We start from the raw sequence: 17,507 nt of genomic DNA on the forward strand, positions 1-17,507 counted from the left end.
TTTTTTCTAATAAAAACTTTAGAATACAGTACCTGTTAATGTATTGGTAGCCAATCAGCTACGGCTTATTATCTCAGGACAATGAAGACTGCAGCTGCATTTGCAGTACCAAAGGTGGATACCAGTAAGTCTGTATCTGTATAGTGTATAGCCGGTACAGTATAATCGCCTTTCGGCGTAACCGACCACGCAGACGGCGGCAACTGGCTACATTACACCGATCGACTTGTTACACCTAACCCTTGAACTTCTAGCTCTAGACCATGTTTAAAGCTATCTAATGACAATGCCCCTACTGTACTTGGTAACAGTGAGTTCCAATCTGCGATAGTTCTAGGAAAGAATGAATTTCTTGAACACGTCAATCCTTGTTTGATAACTCTGGTACTTGAAGGCATGGCTATTTCTTGTTCTCTTCTGGGCTGGTATTAAGTACTTAGTAGTTGGGACGTCCACCAGTTTATTAGTCATTTTGTACATCATGCATAGTCTGGACATCTTTCTTCTGTCTTCCAGTGAGACCCAAAGTCAAACTTTATGCAGTCATGAAGCAGTGGAAAGTAGAAGCAGGAGAACTCAGAGATATAGACAGGTCTTCTGTTGGCTTGAGCTCATTTTTCTCCTACCTTGTGAAAAGGTACATGGAGTAAGACATGCTGGACATGTTCTGTGCCTTCTTCACAATGTCATTGTCAGGATCCTCCCATTTCTCTGTCTCTGCGTCCAGCTCAGATGTCATCAGTTTCATCTCCAGACCCAGCTTGGCGATCTTGGCTTGTTCCTAGGTCAGAAAAACACATTCTTATTGTCCACACTTAACGGTGCACACCCCAGTTCTTCCGCGACCGGGGTCTGTGGTAGTCCGTTGCAAAAAAGTGACGAAAGGGTTTTGAGGGTCCAAGTTTGAGGTGACATTTCTCATAAACTGCCACGAAATATCATTAAACATTAACATGGCTCAAGAGTGTAAGAAATGGTGATTTTGGGGTGAAAATTTCTTTTGGCTCCGAACCTTACTTCCGGGTACCCTTGCATGCCAAGTGTAATCCGCCCGTTTGACCTAGATTTCGCTCGGCGCCTTCCTAGGAGTGGATTTGCAACCCCTCGCGCCGTGGACTTTTATGTATAGATCTGCCTTAACATGGAACACTTTGCCTGATGGCGTTAAATGCGTTAGTAAGTGTAGGTTTCGGAGCTCATGCTGCATATCATCAATCCTAATTGATTAACCATGTTGTAATTGTAAATACTATAGATGTTAGCCTTTATGTAGTTTGTATGTCCCTGTTCTGTGTTTTTACGGTTTAAGATTAGCTGCGTATTCGTGTATTTGTGTACGGCAGCTAATGGACTGAATAAAGTATCCTACCTCAGCATCCAGCTTTACTGGTTTGATTGTCTTCAAGGTGGTTCCATGTTTCTGTCGAACAAACAAACAAACAAACAAACAAACAGCATGTCAACAGGATATAAAAAAAACATCAGCACACGACACATTTTGTCTAACCTAAATAACGAACGAGCCCCAACTTTGGGGTGACGGCCTGAGACACTTTTGGAATTTTGAAAAGTTTAAAAAGTGCATACTTTAATCAGGACTTTACAGTGCAAATGACAAAAAAAAAACTTGAAAAAAGTGCTCATCTGATTTGAGACCAGGTCCTTTGATGCTCTATGTTATCTGGAGTTGGTATCCTAGTTTCTATAGCTTGAACTTCATCATCAACTTCACTGCCACCTACATTATAATTTATCCCATCATCATGCAATTTTTCTTTTACATGGATCTGAAAGCTTGACCAGACAGTAACTTCATATAAAGTACATATTAGCCCACTTTGGCAACAACCTTGGATTTGGAAAAGTTTAGAGAGTGTGTTATCTTATCCAGCAAATATAGTACTGATATTTACATATGACAATACAGATGTTAAATTAATGGAGACCTCCTATACACGTATGTACAGCATGTACATGTCACTGAACATCCCTACTGTTCTCATATAGCATGCAGCTCACTTCCAAGGTTCCACTTCCACTTAATTTAATGGATGACATCCTCTGAAGACCCCCAAACTAGTGCGCATGGGCGAATAAAAAAAATTCAGCCAACATAAAAATGCTACTAAATCACAGGAATACAATTCTAGTATTGTGAATTTTCAGCAGTACTTAGCAACATTATACGACAAGCCGGCACATGCTGGCTTTTTGCAGAATTTATACATCGGCACTGAGTTCTTGAGTCGTGGAGCTTCGGTAGCCTGTGTGCCCGGCTCCGTATTTTCGCCAACTACCATGGACTACCCAGGCCTAGAGCCAGACCTGAGCCTTGGTGGACGTGATCTTTTTTTTCTTTTTTTTGAGGACTGGCAAAAATCAATGTGCGCGCGGATGTCATCCATGAAATTAACTTGGTGTGGCCTTAGAAAAGCAGTAAAAAGTCATGCAAATGCTCATGCATGATCTCACCACTGTGGTGGCAGCAAAAAAAAATGTCTCATGCCAACAGACACAGTGACAGTGCAATTATAGTTACCGGGTAATACTGCACATAGAGCTGAGATGTGGCATGGGAAGCAAAATTACAGTAAGATGTGTCAACACTAACATTAGTCACTAAATGCAATCTAATGCCTCGGTCACAACCCGCCGTACGTGCATCTGCGTGCAAAAACGTGGGCAAACGTAGCGGATCCGTGCGTGGTGAGTACCACCTCCGTACGGAATCCTACAGATTTGGGAGCACGCAGACACGCCGTAGAACTTTAAGTGCATGTAAAACTTTTTCTGCGTGCGGTCTGCGGATTCACCACCCGTACGTGCGAGTACGGGCGACGCGCGTGCCCCGTACGTATCATACGGAAGAAGCACGTGTGAGTATGGCCTCCTTACAGTAAAGTTGCAATCGCACAGAGATCGTACGTTGTAAGAACGTACAACTCACCACTTGCGCAATGAACGATGCACGCAACCGCTCACGGCCAGACGTGGCGTGAAGACCACACTCTTACACCTTGCGCAACCGTGTGAGTGACGTGTGTTGACGCCACTCCTTCCCTACGTTTTCAGAAAAACGTAGCAGACATAGCCTCCCAAAAAAAACGTACGGACAAAAAGCATGCACGGCAAGTTGTGACCAAGGCTTTACTGATTTAATGTGGATGTCAACATTGATCAAGATCTGGATCAAAATCAAGCATACAAGTCATGTATAGATTGTTGACTGAGTAGTTCAACCAATTTCAATACGTTAGATCCTATAGAAAAATTCAACTACATTCTCGGGGGAGATAACCAATACAGTGTTCAAGTAGGAAAATACATTAAAGAATGTTTCAATCTTAGAGACTATATGTTAAGAGAATAGTTAAACCTTTATTGTTATCACTGATATATATTCTGTATGTAATTTGCCACATACATATATTCTGTACGTAAGTCATCCATACATGCATGTAACTTTGTTAGATCTTGAGTTGTAGAAGACCATACAAAAGTCCCTGTACTTTTTATCATAAAAGTTCATCTGTGTTGGTAGTAATCATAGTTAATGGTTGAACTTTATTCCAACACACAATTGTACAGGGATCAAATTTTCAGCGACCACTGTCGCCTTCATCAGGATAATTAATGACCAATCACTTCACAACGTGATCTTGCGAGAATTACGGTTTACAAACACGTGATCTTATTCACACGAGATTTTACCGATACGTGACGTAATTCTCGTGAGATCACGTTGTGAAGTGATTGGTCATTAATTATCCTGATGAAGGTGACAGTGGTCGCTGAAAATTTGATCCCTGTACAGTTGTGTGTTGGAATAAAGTTCAACCTTTTACTACCCTTTACTTTTTGTTGTGTCAATAAAGAATCTTACTTACCCCTGGCCTGGGAAGTGACAAGTACACTGTCTTCTCTCCCTTCCTGCCTGAGCAGAAGTCGTTGATTTCTTTGACCAGTACTGACATCTCGTTGATCTGGGACTCCCACGCGTCACAGAAAACATCCAGGTTTTCCCTCGCAATTTTGGAGGCCGGGTTTGCCACAAGGGTCTGTGCTGCCGTCACCAACTGAAAAGCATTAATGAAGGGTTAATGCCCCGCCCCGAGGTGTATATAGTGAGATAATCCCTGGTCAGGTGTGATAACGAATAAACCACCAAGTGAGCATAGCGATAGGATAGGCTATATGATAATAACATTAATGCCCCTCCTTATCCTCAGTGTACATGTATATGGTGAGATAATCCCTGGTCAGGTGTGATAACCACCGAATAAACCACCAAGTGAGCGTAGCTCCGGTGTTTATGGGATTTTAATGACCGCTGGGTGTGTTATGGTGTCATAACCAATAGCAAATGGGGACCTCTGATTGGTCAACGCTATCTGGCTATATGATAATACCATACAAAGTTTAAGTATAACAAGAAAACAATATCAGATATTATAGTTGAACATTCTTTCAGCATATTTACTTTTTGAACTTTGCATGGTACAAAACTCATGGCTTTGGACAACTTTTTCTGACATAATTCCCTGGTCTATGAAGATACAGGCTAGGTAGCAAGCCCTGTTACTGTCCCTCACTCAGTACTATATATATATATATGACATGTATCTGCCTGCCTTCTCAATGTTCCATATACCGGTACCGTACTACGTGTAAGAACTGGTACAACATGAAAATGACTGTAACACACTGAGTTAACAAGAATTCGGAGACTACAAATCTCCATGAAATATGTAGAGTTCATGTTAATGTTTTTTGAGGGGATTTGTATCATTCAAAACTAAGATCATAATTACTATAATCGAGTTAAATTTATGACCATAGCATATTCAGGACTTAAGATACAAAATCCAGAAGTTCTGCTGCAGTACCAAGGTCAGCCACCAGGAGGCCCATATTTGACCTTGACCTTCGTCTTCCTATGACCTACCAACATACCAAATATCATCATAATCCACATAAAGGGGTTCTGAAGTTATGCTGATTACAAATGTGCAGAAACACAAACACACACACACACACACACGCACGCACGCACGCACGCACGCGCGCCAAAAACAATACATGTACCTCCATTTTTCATGGAGGTATAACAAGAGACATGATACATAATACCATACCTGAGGACTGAGGTTCCTGATGCAGCTGTCTGCATGGCAGGCTGTGATGTAGAGTGGGTCATTCCCTGCGATGTGCCTCAGCAGTCTACAGGCCTACACAGCACATCAGCAGAGTTACAAACAACACACTTTTTTGGACTGCAGTCACATGCATTTCTGACAAGTTATGCCCAAAATACATGTAACCTGCTAGTAGCATTTGTAGGGGAGTAAATCTACCACTTATCAGTATAATGATACATTTTGTAGGACAGTATTGTAGGAAATCTTAAAAGTTTTAAAAAAGCAGATTTCTGTGCAGAAATCTGCACAGATTTCTGCACCCAGCGCAGATTTCTGTGCAGAAATCTGCGCCGGGTGCAGAATTCTGTCCAGAATTCTGCAGAAATAACTGGATCCCTAGGGAACTATCACTGTTATGTACATAGTTGTTGTCATCTTCTATGTAACAATATGGAATGTCAATTGTCCAGGACAAACTATGCTTGAAAGGTGAGAGGTAGCCATAGCCTGGAATTAGAATATCTGTCCAGAATTATAGTGTTACTACATGTTACTACACTTTACATGTTATGATCTCATGGTGAGTTTCTTTTTTGTGTTGGAACTAACCTTAAACTCTACAACTATGGATTCTACCAACACAAGATGAGTTTTTATTTGAATTAAGTGCCACCATTGTTTCATACATTGTACTTCCATTTAGTTTCAATGCACGTCAGGGGTATTCTTAGGCCGTGTTCATATGAAGTCAGTGAAGGCGCTTTACCCCGAAGCCGGTTTCAAGAGGCTCCATCTGAACGCTCCAAATCACATTGAAAGCACCTCGATCCCAAGGCACTTCTTGAGGTGGTTTCGAATCGGTTTTCCCGCATCGCGATTTGCGTCTGAACGCAATGTGATTTCAATGTAACTTCGCCTGGTCATGGATTACGGGGTGATATTTCTTTATTTATATGCAATACCAATTTTTACATGGCAGCAACTTAAAGAGCAGTAATGGTCAAATCATGTGTCCGTTCTAATGCGAGCTTCACCGCCTCTGGTGGGATCACGTCGGCATTCAGCCGAGATACGCTGGGAGGGGGGCACCAACAAGCAGGTCGGTGACCTCTGACATTAATAACATGCTACCTTGCGTCTTTTCATCAAACAACAATAAATGTAGCTCAGGCGAATTGTGATCTGACACGGTTTCAAAGGAATGTATGGCCAGTGAGGAATGCGAGTTTGACTTCACATGAACAAGGCATACAAACCTCAATGAGCTGTTCTGAATGTTCGGCAAATTTTCCACAGTATTCCTCCATCCTGTCTGCATCACCCTGAGTTCCTGACAGCTTCAGGGTTGACAGGATATCATGGTCTTCATTGGTCTTGAAGATCTCTGATGCTTGGTCAAGTGCAGTGTTCTGGAGCTGGAAAGGTAAAAAAAAAAGAAACTGAGCACTCCTGAGTCTCTTACTTGTAAGGCTGCACTAAGGCCACACCAATTTAATGTCTTGGTTAATGGATTTTTTTAGAAAAATAATGGAGCGGGCGGGCGGAAAAAATAAAAACAGGCCTAGGCATCCTATTATGGCCCAAAATGGTATAGGAGCCAAGAAGTCAACACACCAGGCTGGTTCAAAATTTAAACAATGAATTTGAACTTTTAATGATACAGTACCATTCGCGTTATAGTTACCCTAACGGCCGTTACTAACGCGTTTTTTTCCGTTAGTTTTCCGTTATTAACTGGTTACTTTTCCGAAAGTTTTCCGTTACTTTTCCGAAAGTAACGCGTTTCTTTTTCGTTAGACTTCTCCATTCATATGCAGGCGCGGTAACATCACAGGAATCGTGGGAGGAGTACTAATTTACCTCATGCGGGGCGGGATACACACCGATACACACCGCTGGAACAGCGGAAGGAACGTTGATCTAGCCTGCATTTTACTATATAAAGTTTAAAACATTTAACGATCACAGGCGCATCAATTAGATCGACATTTTCTTTTGCCACTGTTGCCCTTGCAAGCGTTTCTATAGTTTGTCAACTTTATTTTGCTGTTTTTCTCTGTTTGTTTACTTATTTTACCACCGAATATGCAATCCTAGATGATCTGAAGACGTTATAAATACCCCGGTCCGCCGTACATAATAGGCGGCGGGCGTGAGGTAACGTTAGGGATGTGCAAAAACATCGCGAATAATTCCTATAACACTCGAAAAAAGGCAGCATATTTACATGTGCCCACAAACATTTTTATGGCTAATTATTGACCAGTTTTGGGGAGTTTTGTTATGTCCTTGGGGTTTTGTTTAGAGTGGGACGGAAAGCCGTGCCGCGACTCCGACTCCGTGCACTTCCGTGTTACATTACGTTGTACGTGACCAACAAAATTATGCCAAAGGCACCACAAATCCACATGTGCATATATATTTTTCCCAAAAATTCTTTTGAGTACGCATTTCGTCACTAGGATGTTGCTAATTAGTCGTAGAAATAAGGTAGAAACCAGCGTAAGTGTGGCTTTCTCGAGATCCAGCTCTCTGCACTTCGCGCGGGGAAGGGCGCCCCAGCATGCAACGGGCTTCGTTCTAGCCAATCAGAGCGCAGGTCATCTAAGGTGAACCAATCAGAGCGTAGCTACTTGCATATTATAATGAGCATGCTGCTTCACATGCCAGCGGCTGGCCCTGAGTGGAGCTGAGTGCGCGGGAAATGTGTTTTGCAACTATATTTTTATGGGGATTTTCTGACGTTTGACGCTGACTTTGGCACGATATGATCGCACTACCATGTACACGCTACCGTAGGCGGCAAATGAGTGGTCATTTTTATACAATCGTCGAGAAATTTTGGCGTTATGCACCCGAAAGTGAGCCGATCTCAGTTTGCGTTCCCTCGATTTTTGACAGTTTCCCCCGTGTTTCATCCCTCAAAATAAGAAACAAAACTACCGCTATTAAATAGAACCATGTATTACAATTATCATTTCAACATGATAGATCTATTATATATTCCTTTATTTAAGTATGATATCATCATGGTTGTGGAAAGTTGGCGAACCGAGTCCTTGCGCCGGGAGTGACGGTACATTTTACCGTGAGTATTAAAGCCGCTAGTACTAGTAAGCCGTGCGCCTTACAAAAATTATAATAATTTTTCTTTTGTGCCAAAAACCGCCGTGAATTTAAGGCATGAATTACCGATTTATATTTCTTCTACGGCAGATATTTCTTGTTTCGTCACGTCCCATGACGGCCTAGAATCCTGTGAGAGCGGTAGGCCGCCGCTGGTACAAAATGTACAAGACGTCGTCTGCCCACTGCTACACTTTGTTGACATACATTGTATTACACAACGTAATTTTCCGCTAGAAATAACGATAGAATAGCAATAAAAGATAGCACAGTCGACACATGGATAAACCACAAAGTTATTTCACGAATCACATGTCCACTTGCCTCTGGTACTGTTACTAGTATTTTTCAAGGGGCAACATCGCAACACATTAGCGGACGCCCCAGGAGGTGGCAAATTGCTATTGTCTTGTCGGCGCGCAAAACAAACATGAAATCCGACCCTATCACATTAACGCAAACGGTAACGCGTTAGAAATAATTTCTGACGATTTTCTAACGATCTTCTGACGAAAATCTAACCAAATACCAGGGGTTAAAATACTTTTTTTTTCCAGGTTGCCCGGGCGGCAACCTGGGTCAAAAGCCAGGTTGCCCCATCAGGATTTCAGGTTGCCCCATTTCAAAGGCACTGGATTCTTCAAATCTGCTACCCAATATCCATTATCCTTTCTTTTTATCAATTAATAGATTTGTTTATCCAATAGCAAACACAACAGCTGTCAAACATCATCGTTTATTCAAAAATGCTACCTTCACATCTCCGACTCTGAGCCGGAAGAACTGCTGGTTTCATCATCTGCCTCGTCCTGCCTGGGTCTTCTTCCTAGATCTCTCTCAGTATGACCGATCCACCTTGTACTAGGGATGCGGACCTTAACCCACGTTCAGGTTCAGGTCCGGACCTTATGATTCTGGACCTAAACCCATGGCAATGCATTTACGCCGCCGTAACTCGAGCAACTTGGCTAAATTAAGATGAAAACTCTTTAACAAAGACTTCTATCAAAGAGTCAAAGACAGAAAGATTGAAATATAAACTCAAACTTGTCTTGTTTATTCACTGGTAAGTTCTGACACAGCAGTGCAACTACTGTTAGCACCCTTAATTTTGAAAAAAATTGGGCATAGGTTCCCCGGATGACCCCTAACCGGGGGCCAACGGTGCTTCCACAAGTTCAACAAGTGAAAAATACATGATACAAAATGTACATGTATTTACTACCTGGAACTTGGAGCAAAGGTGTTATATTACCAACATTAACCTTTAAATATATATTAAAAACTAAACCAAACTAACTAAGCTAGTAACCCAATCATATCCCAAACAAAATCACATATTGACACAGCTGAACAAATAAAAATGTGATTATGTCTATAGACTCCTACTCAAAAACAATTTTGGGAGACACTCGAACTGCCTGGTAGGCATGATCATATTAAATCTCTAATATATGTCAAGTCCTTCACAGCATCCAACCGCACATTCTAAGAAACAACTATTACATTCTGACGCTAGAAACCAATAAATTTGAAAAATTTCACAGTAATGTTTGAAAATTAACCTTCTAAAATTATGAGTGAATTTTTATTTCTGTTGTTGCCGAAAAATATGCGTTTAAAGTATCGTTTTAGTACATTGCAATATCTTGTACGTTTGGATGCTAACTTGACCTTTGACCACTTTTGTTGTCAACATGTGTCGGCCATGTCGGCCATTATTTCTCAGTCTTTCGAGCTGTTTTTTTTTACAAATTTCAACCGTTTTAAACATTTACGGCCTCAAAAACTCATAAAATGGGGATGCTAAGGTATAGTTGTTATTTTCATGCGTAACATTTATTCTGGGGATGGATTATTTTTCCGCGGAACCGCCGAAAACTAGCGGTCGGGCACGCGCACAGCCGGCAGGATAGCGAGTCGGTCCACGCCGCTCGGCCGAAGAAAATTCGAATGACGAACACATTTATCGGGGAAATATTGGAATTAAATCATTACGTGCACGCTGTTATTTGAGTAGAGGGACTGCTCACGTGCAGGCCGGCAGGCCGAGGCGGGATGTTATCAGGCGGGACAGTTTATTTCAGAAGCCGCTGGCCGTAAACCCATAGGCCAGCCGCTGTAAAAATAACTTGCGCCCCGGGCAACCTGGCTTTCCGAATAAGTCTCGCACAGAAAAAATTACTTGCGCGGCGAGACTGCGAGACCGGGTATTTTAACCCCTGCAAATACTGACGAAAATCTAACCAAATACTAACGAAAATCTAACTCGTTAGTACCGGGGTACCCGGTTAACTATAACGCGAACGGTACTGTAGTATTGCTGCATTGAAAGATGGAATAACTGTAACAACTAGGAAGAAAAGGACTGTTTTCAACTGTTCAGGGCAAAATATTAGCATTTGGCAGTTGATTCTGAATTTTTTTGTTTTGTTTTGTTTTGTTTGCAAATCTGTTAACCAAGAAATTAATTTGGTGTGGCCTTATCTAGAAAAATTCTTCTGACATCTTGAGATCAATCAATAGAAAAAGCTTCTGACCTGTTTCTTCAGCTCCTTCATAGACTTGCATGTCTTGATGATGGCTGTCTCCAGTTCCTCTGTGGTGTCCAGTTTCCCACCCTGGTCCTGTTAGAAACATTACAACAAGTTACATTTCTGTGCTACTAAAAGAGTGAGCTTGAGTTAAAAACAAAAACAAAAAAAGCATGAAAACACGTTGAACTGCACCAAGGATAGACTGACTTGTTTACACAGAGCCAACAACTTTGCACAACTCCCTGGCAGAGGGTTATTCTCATATGACGTTCAGGGAACATTATGCAGCAAGTTTAAACTGTAATATCTAACACAATAAATTGGACTAACCCAAATTTTTTACTGTACAACTCCAGTCTTTGTCAAGGAATGAGCAATCCACTGCTTCCGTGACGTCACGCAGATAACACACGTGACTCCGTGAGCAGTGGATCATAGGTTGCAGAAAGTCTGCAGCGCCCCCCGTCTCAAGGCTAGGTTCTTAGAACACAAACGACCTAGCTCGACTACTTTGGAGGTCTCACAACATATACACATAGAATCGCCTGGACATTAAGTCTCACCGGAAAAACCGGATTTCTTTGCATGAGGGATTAAAGAGGCATTACAATCATCCCTCAACAGAGATGGGGGGCGCCACAGACTTTCTGCAACCTATGATCCACTGCTCACGGAGTCACGTGTGTTATCTGCGTGACGTCACGGAAGCGGTGGATTGCTCATTCCTTGACAAAGACTGGAGTTGTACAGTCGAAAATTTGGGTGAGTCCAATTTCTTGTGTTGGAAATTACAGTTAAAACTTGCTTCATGATGATTTCTACCAACACAGATGAACTTTCAAGATAAGGTCACACCAAGTAAATTTTATGGATGACCCGCGCGCGCATTGATTTTGGCCTGTTCCTAGAAAAAAAATTCTGCTTACTGTAACTATGACCAAAGAGTCACGACAGTGCCGCAAATCGTTAGATTGACGTGAAACCCGTAACGTGAAATGGGTAAAGAGCACATGCTGTTTCTGCATGCCTGTAAAAATGTGATGAAAGAAACAGGACAGGATGACAACTGCTGTTCCACCTGATTTATTGCTGTTTTCATGATGAATAAAAGACTTCTTGCTTGTTAATCTGTGTCACCTCATTCAATTTGTGTCCTAACATTTGTCATCTCTTAGTATATATATTTCCTAATCTAGGCATCTTGTTTTTAGGGCCCTTCTTGTTTTGTTTTTTTCGCCCTCTCGCATTAGATATAGGGTTTCCAAAGGACATCATCCATAAAATTTACTTGGTGTGGCCTAAGGGGAGAACATTTGTTTGCTGTCTGCACCCAGATGTGAGAGAAACTTGCCTTCCTGTTCCACAGACCAGGAGGGAGGAAGGCTGGGTGCATGTGGAGGCGTCTTCTGCGGGAGAACGGCTTACACAAACACCCAGAAAAATGAAAACAGGACAAGAACACAGGACACAACATGGAACAGGATACAGAATAAAACACAACACAACAGTAAAACCAGAGGTAAGACTAAAGAATCAGGAGCAACAATGACAAATGTTAACGGTGCACACCCCAGTTCTTGCGCGACCGGGTCCGTGGTAGTCCATGGTAAAAAAGTGACGAAAGGGTTTTGAGGGTCCAAGTTTGAGGTGACATTTCTCATAAACTGCCACAAAATATCATTAAACATGAAGAGTGTAAGAAATGGTGATTTTGGGGTGAAAATTTCTTTTGGCTCCGAACCTTACTTCCTGGTATCCTTGCCAAGTGTAATCCGCCCTTTTGACCTAGATTTTGCTCTGCGCCTTCCTAGGAGCGGATTTGCAACCCCTCGCGCTGTGGACGGTTAAAAAAAATTCGGTACTAGAATTTTCTTTATAATTTACTTGGGTATAGTCAAGGTTTGGGTCTTTCTGCCAGCATCAGTCATTTCTGCCAGAAGTTTTTTCTATGGGATTATCCTACAAGAAAATTCGCAATTTTGTGCATTAATTTGGAGAGAAAGTAATGTTTTTTCTGTTGATTTTACCAAACTTAAAAAGGTTGAAGAAACCAAACTCAGCTGGTCTTGTAGCTAAAGAGATATCCTTTCGTCCCATATACAGTTATTCTCCTTCCGAATTATTCCACGGCAGAGACGGTTGCTAGATTTGAGGGTGTGCAGCTTTGAATAGAAGCGCCAAATAAACTGGGGTGTGCCCACTTAAAGAAACAGAACAAGAGCCAGCAACAAGACAAGCCTTCAGGCCACAATGTATGAATGCACGATAGCTTCACCAAGGCAAGGGTCAACAGAACTGCACCACAATATGCCTCAACATCCCATTTACACTGGATGGTCCCATGCATGTGGCTGAAAGGTCATACATGACTTGTACATACATTGTACAGTGCAAATTGCCACTGATACAGGCTGCCCCTTAAAATATAATGAGAGGCCAGTCTGCCAACTCCTGCGTCATGCCTGTCCTTAGGCCACACCAATTTAATTTCTTGGTTAACGGATTCATCCACTTCATTTTTTCTGATTGCAAAAAAAGAAAGTCTTCTGGTTCAGAATCAACTGCAAAATGCTCATGTTTTGCCCCAGACAGTTGAAGACAGCAATTTTCTTCCTAGTTGTTACAGTTATTCCATCTTTCAATGCAGTGGTTTTATTAAAAGTTCAAAATTAAATTTTGAACAAGCCTGGTGTGTTGACTTAATGGCTCCTATTGTACCATTTTGGGCCATAATAGGAACTGCCTAGGCCTGTCTTTATTTTTTTTTTCGCCCGCCCGCTCCATTGTTTTTCTAGAAAAATCCGTTAACCAAGAAATCAAATTGATGTGGCCTTACTGATGTATATATTACAAAATGTAGCTGGGGCTGATTCTTTCAACACTTACAGCAAACACTTCATCACTGCTTGATCATTCCTACCCGGATTTATTCCAATGACTTTCTTCATTATGTTTACGGAAGGAAAAGATATTGTTTTTGCTCTGATTCTTCCTATTCTTCTTCTCCAAACAGTGACCTATGACCTGACCAATGACATGATTTGTTGACGTCTGTCACCATGGTGACTGGGTGTTGTGTTACATAATGTTGCAATTTCATGGTTTGCTCTGCTCCTGTCACCATATACTAGTAGTACATGTATGTGAATGTGTTTGAGTAAGAATTAACAGAGCAGACCATGTCCGAAAGTAAACATTATGCATTTGCTTTGCAAATGTTAACTTCAATCTCTAGTTTTATTATTTTTTTTGGCGACGTCTCAGGGAGGAGCCTAATGGTACAGTATTGTGTGCAGTTTGCAAGAATTCTAGGAATGGTACAGGCATTTTGTCCACAGGAATGGAATGTCCACACGCATGTATCTGACCCACATCTATGCCCAAATTCCTGGCAACCCTTGGGAAGACCCAGAAGACCTGTCTGCCCTGGATGGCCCTACGTTCTGTGACCCCAGGGCTCGTTCACTATACACTCAGGGGAGGAGTGCACTGTATCTGTCTAGACTTAACAGGTACCAATTCTTTCTCAAAATCATGAAATGATGGCAGTGCAGTGCAAACAATAACCTTAACAGCAACCACCGTCGCCATGGCAATGTATGTTTTCACTGCCAGTCTTGTTTACATGTTTAAGGCTTTCAAGTTGTTGAAACAGACACAGGCCCAACTTACATTGTTTGTGTCCACCTGCAGTAAGGCTTGTAACTCCATGCGAGCATTGTCACACAGTGCCAGGATCTTCTCCCTGTGCTCGTGTGAGGTGTAGGCAGAGTCAGTGAAGTCGTTGGCCTGGTCGATGATCACCTCCAGACTGTCCTGTAACTTCTCCTTGTCTGTGGGCTGCACCAGGGTCACTCTGGTTCTCTCTACAGCATCCTGAAGCACACAAGGGAGGGACATATTTTGAAATAAAAAAGTTATTTGCCAATATTTCCCAAAGTTTTTCATATCTCAACAAACAACAAAAGACTATATTACTGCTAAAGTCTCCCAAGCCATTTATTTTTCAAAGAGTCGGACAATTCATCTCCCACTGCCTCCTGAGAAGAAGTCAAACCCCGTAATAGCATGGCAAGAATAGTTTAATAGAATAGAATACTAGTAGATTAGAATAGCAGTTACCCTTGTTCCTTTTACCTGCTCATATATTGCATACCTACTGTTTATCCTTTATGTATACCAACGTTATTAGATTTAAGTAGAGATAGTAGGTTCGATAAGTATATCGTACACATACATTTGTAGAACCTCATGTTAGCCCATAGTCTTATATCACCACACATTTTTCTTGTCCATGTCTGTATGCAATTAGCCTTTGGGCATGAATTTGCAATAAACAACTATCGTTAGGCCACAGCAAGTAATTTTGATGGATGAAATCAGCGCATGCATTAACTTCCACCTACTTTAGGGAAAAAAATTGTTTTGCACTCTGAGGGTGATCAACATGCCGAACATGGGCAAATACATGATTGTATGTTGTAAACACTGACCCAGTGAAGCTTGTCACGTGGCTTCTTTGAAGTGTGACGTCAACACTGGGTCAAAGGTACCTGGTAGACGATGCCCATCACCCTTCAATGAACTGCGACGGGGGTCGACATCGTCTACCAGATACCTTTGACCCAGTGTTGACGTCACACTTCAAAGAATCCACGTGACAAGCTTCACTGGGTCAGTCTACTGAGGAAGACCAGAGTGACTGGTCGAAAGCTCTAGGTGAGAGAATTTTTGGCGTTGGATCAAAAGTTTTAACTTTAAACATACAGTAGATATTACTGACTTCAAACTGCTTGACCACACTGTGGAGACAGACAGGTGACATGAGACTGTCGTCGTCCTGCAGCCAGCTGCCCTCAGTAACAACTCTCTCCATGGCAGACAGGGCTTCTCTCATCTGCTGGAACACACTGGTCCTGTTGTGTATGGCAGGGTCACAGTCAGGGTGCCGCAGGCAGGTCTGAAAACCAGAGGGACGTCACAAGTTCAGGGGTGCCAAAGAATTCATCAGAATTTTACGGAATTCATACGATCCTTACTAGGAAACATACGAAGTTTACGGAATACATACGATCCATTACTAGAAGCATACAAATTTTACGGAATACATACGATCCATTACGAGAAAACATACGATCCTTACTAATTTGGGGTCATTTGGTGACTTGCCACCGTGATCACGGGTTCCAACGATTCCCAGCATCGCCCTATTTGGTCTAAAATACAGGCTACTATGTATGTTGTAAAAGAAGCCCACATAAGTGCAGTTTGGGATTTACCAGGGCAGGATAAGCCTTTAAGTTAAAGTTATTTGAAACCAAGATATTGTAGGGAGAACAGCACTATAATAGTCCGCCATCTTGAATTTGCTGCCGATGTCACGTGATCGTGGTGCAAGTCACCAAATTAGTAAGGACCGTATGTTTCCGCGTAATGGATCATATGTATTCTGTAAAATTTGTATGTTTCTACATTGTAGTAATGGTCGTATGTATTCCGTAAACTTTGTATGTATCTAGTATTAGCAATGGATCATGAATTCTGTAAAATTCTGATTCATTCTTTGGCACCCCTAAAGTTTGTATCATGAAGGCCTTGTACCTCCAGAAAGAATCATTTTAATGCTGGTAATCTGATGCTATGCTAATCAGCAGATATGCGTGGGATTTGATGCTGTAGACAAGATCCACAGTGTTAAAACTTTATCAGCAGGGCAGGAAAAAGACATGAAAAATAATTTGATAATGAAGACCAGAGGAGGTTAAGAGCTATTTTGAGGGTGAGATTTTTGCAGAGGGACAAGGAGTGAAATACTGGTATGCTATAAAAAGTTGCCTTAGTTGATTTTGTATGACAATAAGAAGGGTAATACCAATGATGATACTGATTATAACTAGAGAAGTAACATTTGCAAAGCAAATGCATAATGTTTACCTTCGGACCTGGACTGCTCTGTTAATTCTAACTCAAACACATTCACATACATGTACTTCTAGTATATGCAGGGCTCGAAATACTTTTTTCAGCCAGGTGGCGCATGTTGCCACCTGAGTCAAAAGCCAGGTGGCGCCATCAGTATTCAAGTGGCAACACTTCCAAGTTATCATTTTCTTCAAATCTGCTACTTATATCTATTACGTTTTCTTCTAGTTAACTACTTAAGTTTTATGTTATAAAATAAAGTAATGTAAAGAACACAAAAGCTCTCAAACAACAATGTTTTAATAAAGAATGCCACCTTTACATCACTTCATCACAGGGCTGCCGCCGTGGGAATGCCACGCCTCTACATGGCGGCACACTTATGCGGGTGGTGTTACGTGCGCCATGTTCTTCGTTTGCGCAAGGATAATGTTAGTCTCATCTGCCAAATAAACATACCCCCCGGAATAAACATACCCCCCAGACAAATCTTCAAAATCTAATAAAAAATGGTATTAGCTCCCTTGATTTAAAAAAAAAATTGGGCATAGGTTCCCCGGATGACCCCTAACCGGGGGCCAACGGTGCTTCCACAAGTTCAACAAGTGAAAAATACATGATACAAATTGTACATGTACTTATTACCTGGAACTTGGAGCAAGTATTCCTAAGGTGTTACGGACATAATTAATATATACCAAACTTTTTAACCCAATCATATTTCCCAAACAAAATCACATATTGACACAGCTGAACAAATAAAAATGTGATTATGTCTATAAAC

General features: G+C 41.6%; 1 protein-coding gene across 2 annotated transcripts in view; it reads right to left on the reverse strand.

Moving 5' to 3' along the window:
* Positions 1-17,507, reverse strand: part of LOC109465621 (alpha-catulin-like) — a 33,945-nt gene that overhangs the window by 7,932 nt on the left and 8,506 nt on the right. Inside the window, exons 6-14 of one of the 2 annotated variants that reach the window (XM_019762988.1) lie at positions 15,585-15,761; positions 14,474-14,677; positions 12,153-12,221; positions 10,805-10,891; positions 6,395-6,553; positions 5,136-5,228; positions 3,888-4,076; positions 1,370-1,420; positions 627-781 (exon numbers count right to left, since the gene is read on the reverse strand). In XM_019762988.1, the coding sequence (XP_019618547.1) occupies positions 627-781; positions 1,370-1,420; positions 3,888-4,076; positions 5,136-5,228; positions 6,395-6,553; positions 10,805-10,891; positions 12,153-12,221; positions 14,474-14,677; positions 15,585-15,761 (1,184 nt within the window). The remainder of the gene's footprint in view (positions 1-626; positions 782-1,369; positions 1,421-3,887; positions 4,077-5,135; positions 5,229-6,394; positions 6,554-10,804; positions 10,892-12,152; positions 12,222-14,473; positions 14,678-15,584; positions 15,762-17,507) is intronic. The other variant, XM_019762989.1, reaches the window with a different exon arrangement.

This window comes from Branchiostoma belcheri, unplaced genomic scaffold, assembly GCF_001625305.1.
Source record: "Branchiostoma belcheri isolate BF01 breed outbred unplaced genomic scaffold, Haploidv18h27 scaffold154, whole genome shotgun sequence".
In the NCBI taxonomy this organism is placed as follows: Eukaryota; Metazoa; Chordata; class Leptocardii; order Amphioxiformes; family Branchiostomatidae; genus Branchiostoma; species Branchiostoma belcheri.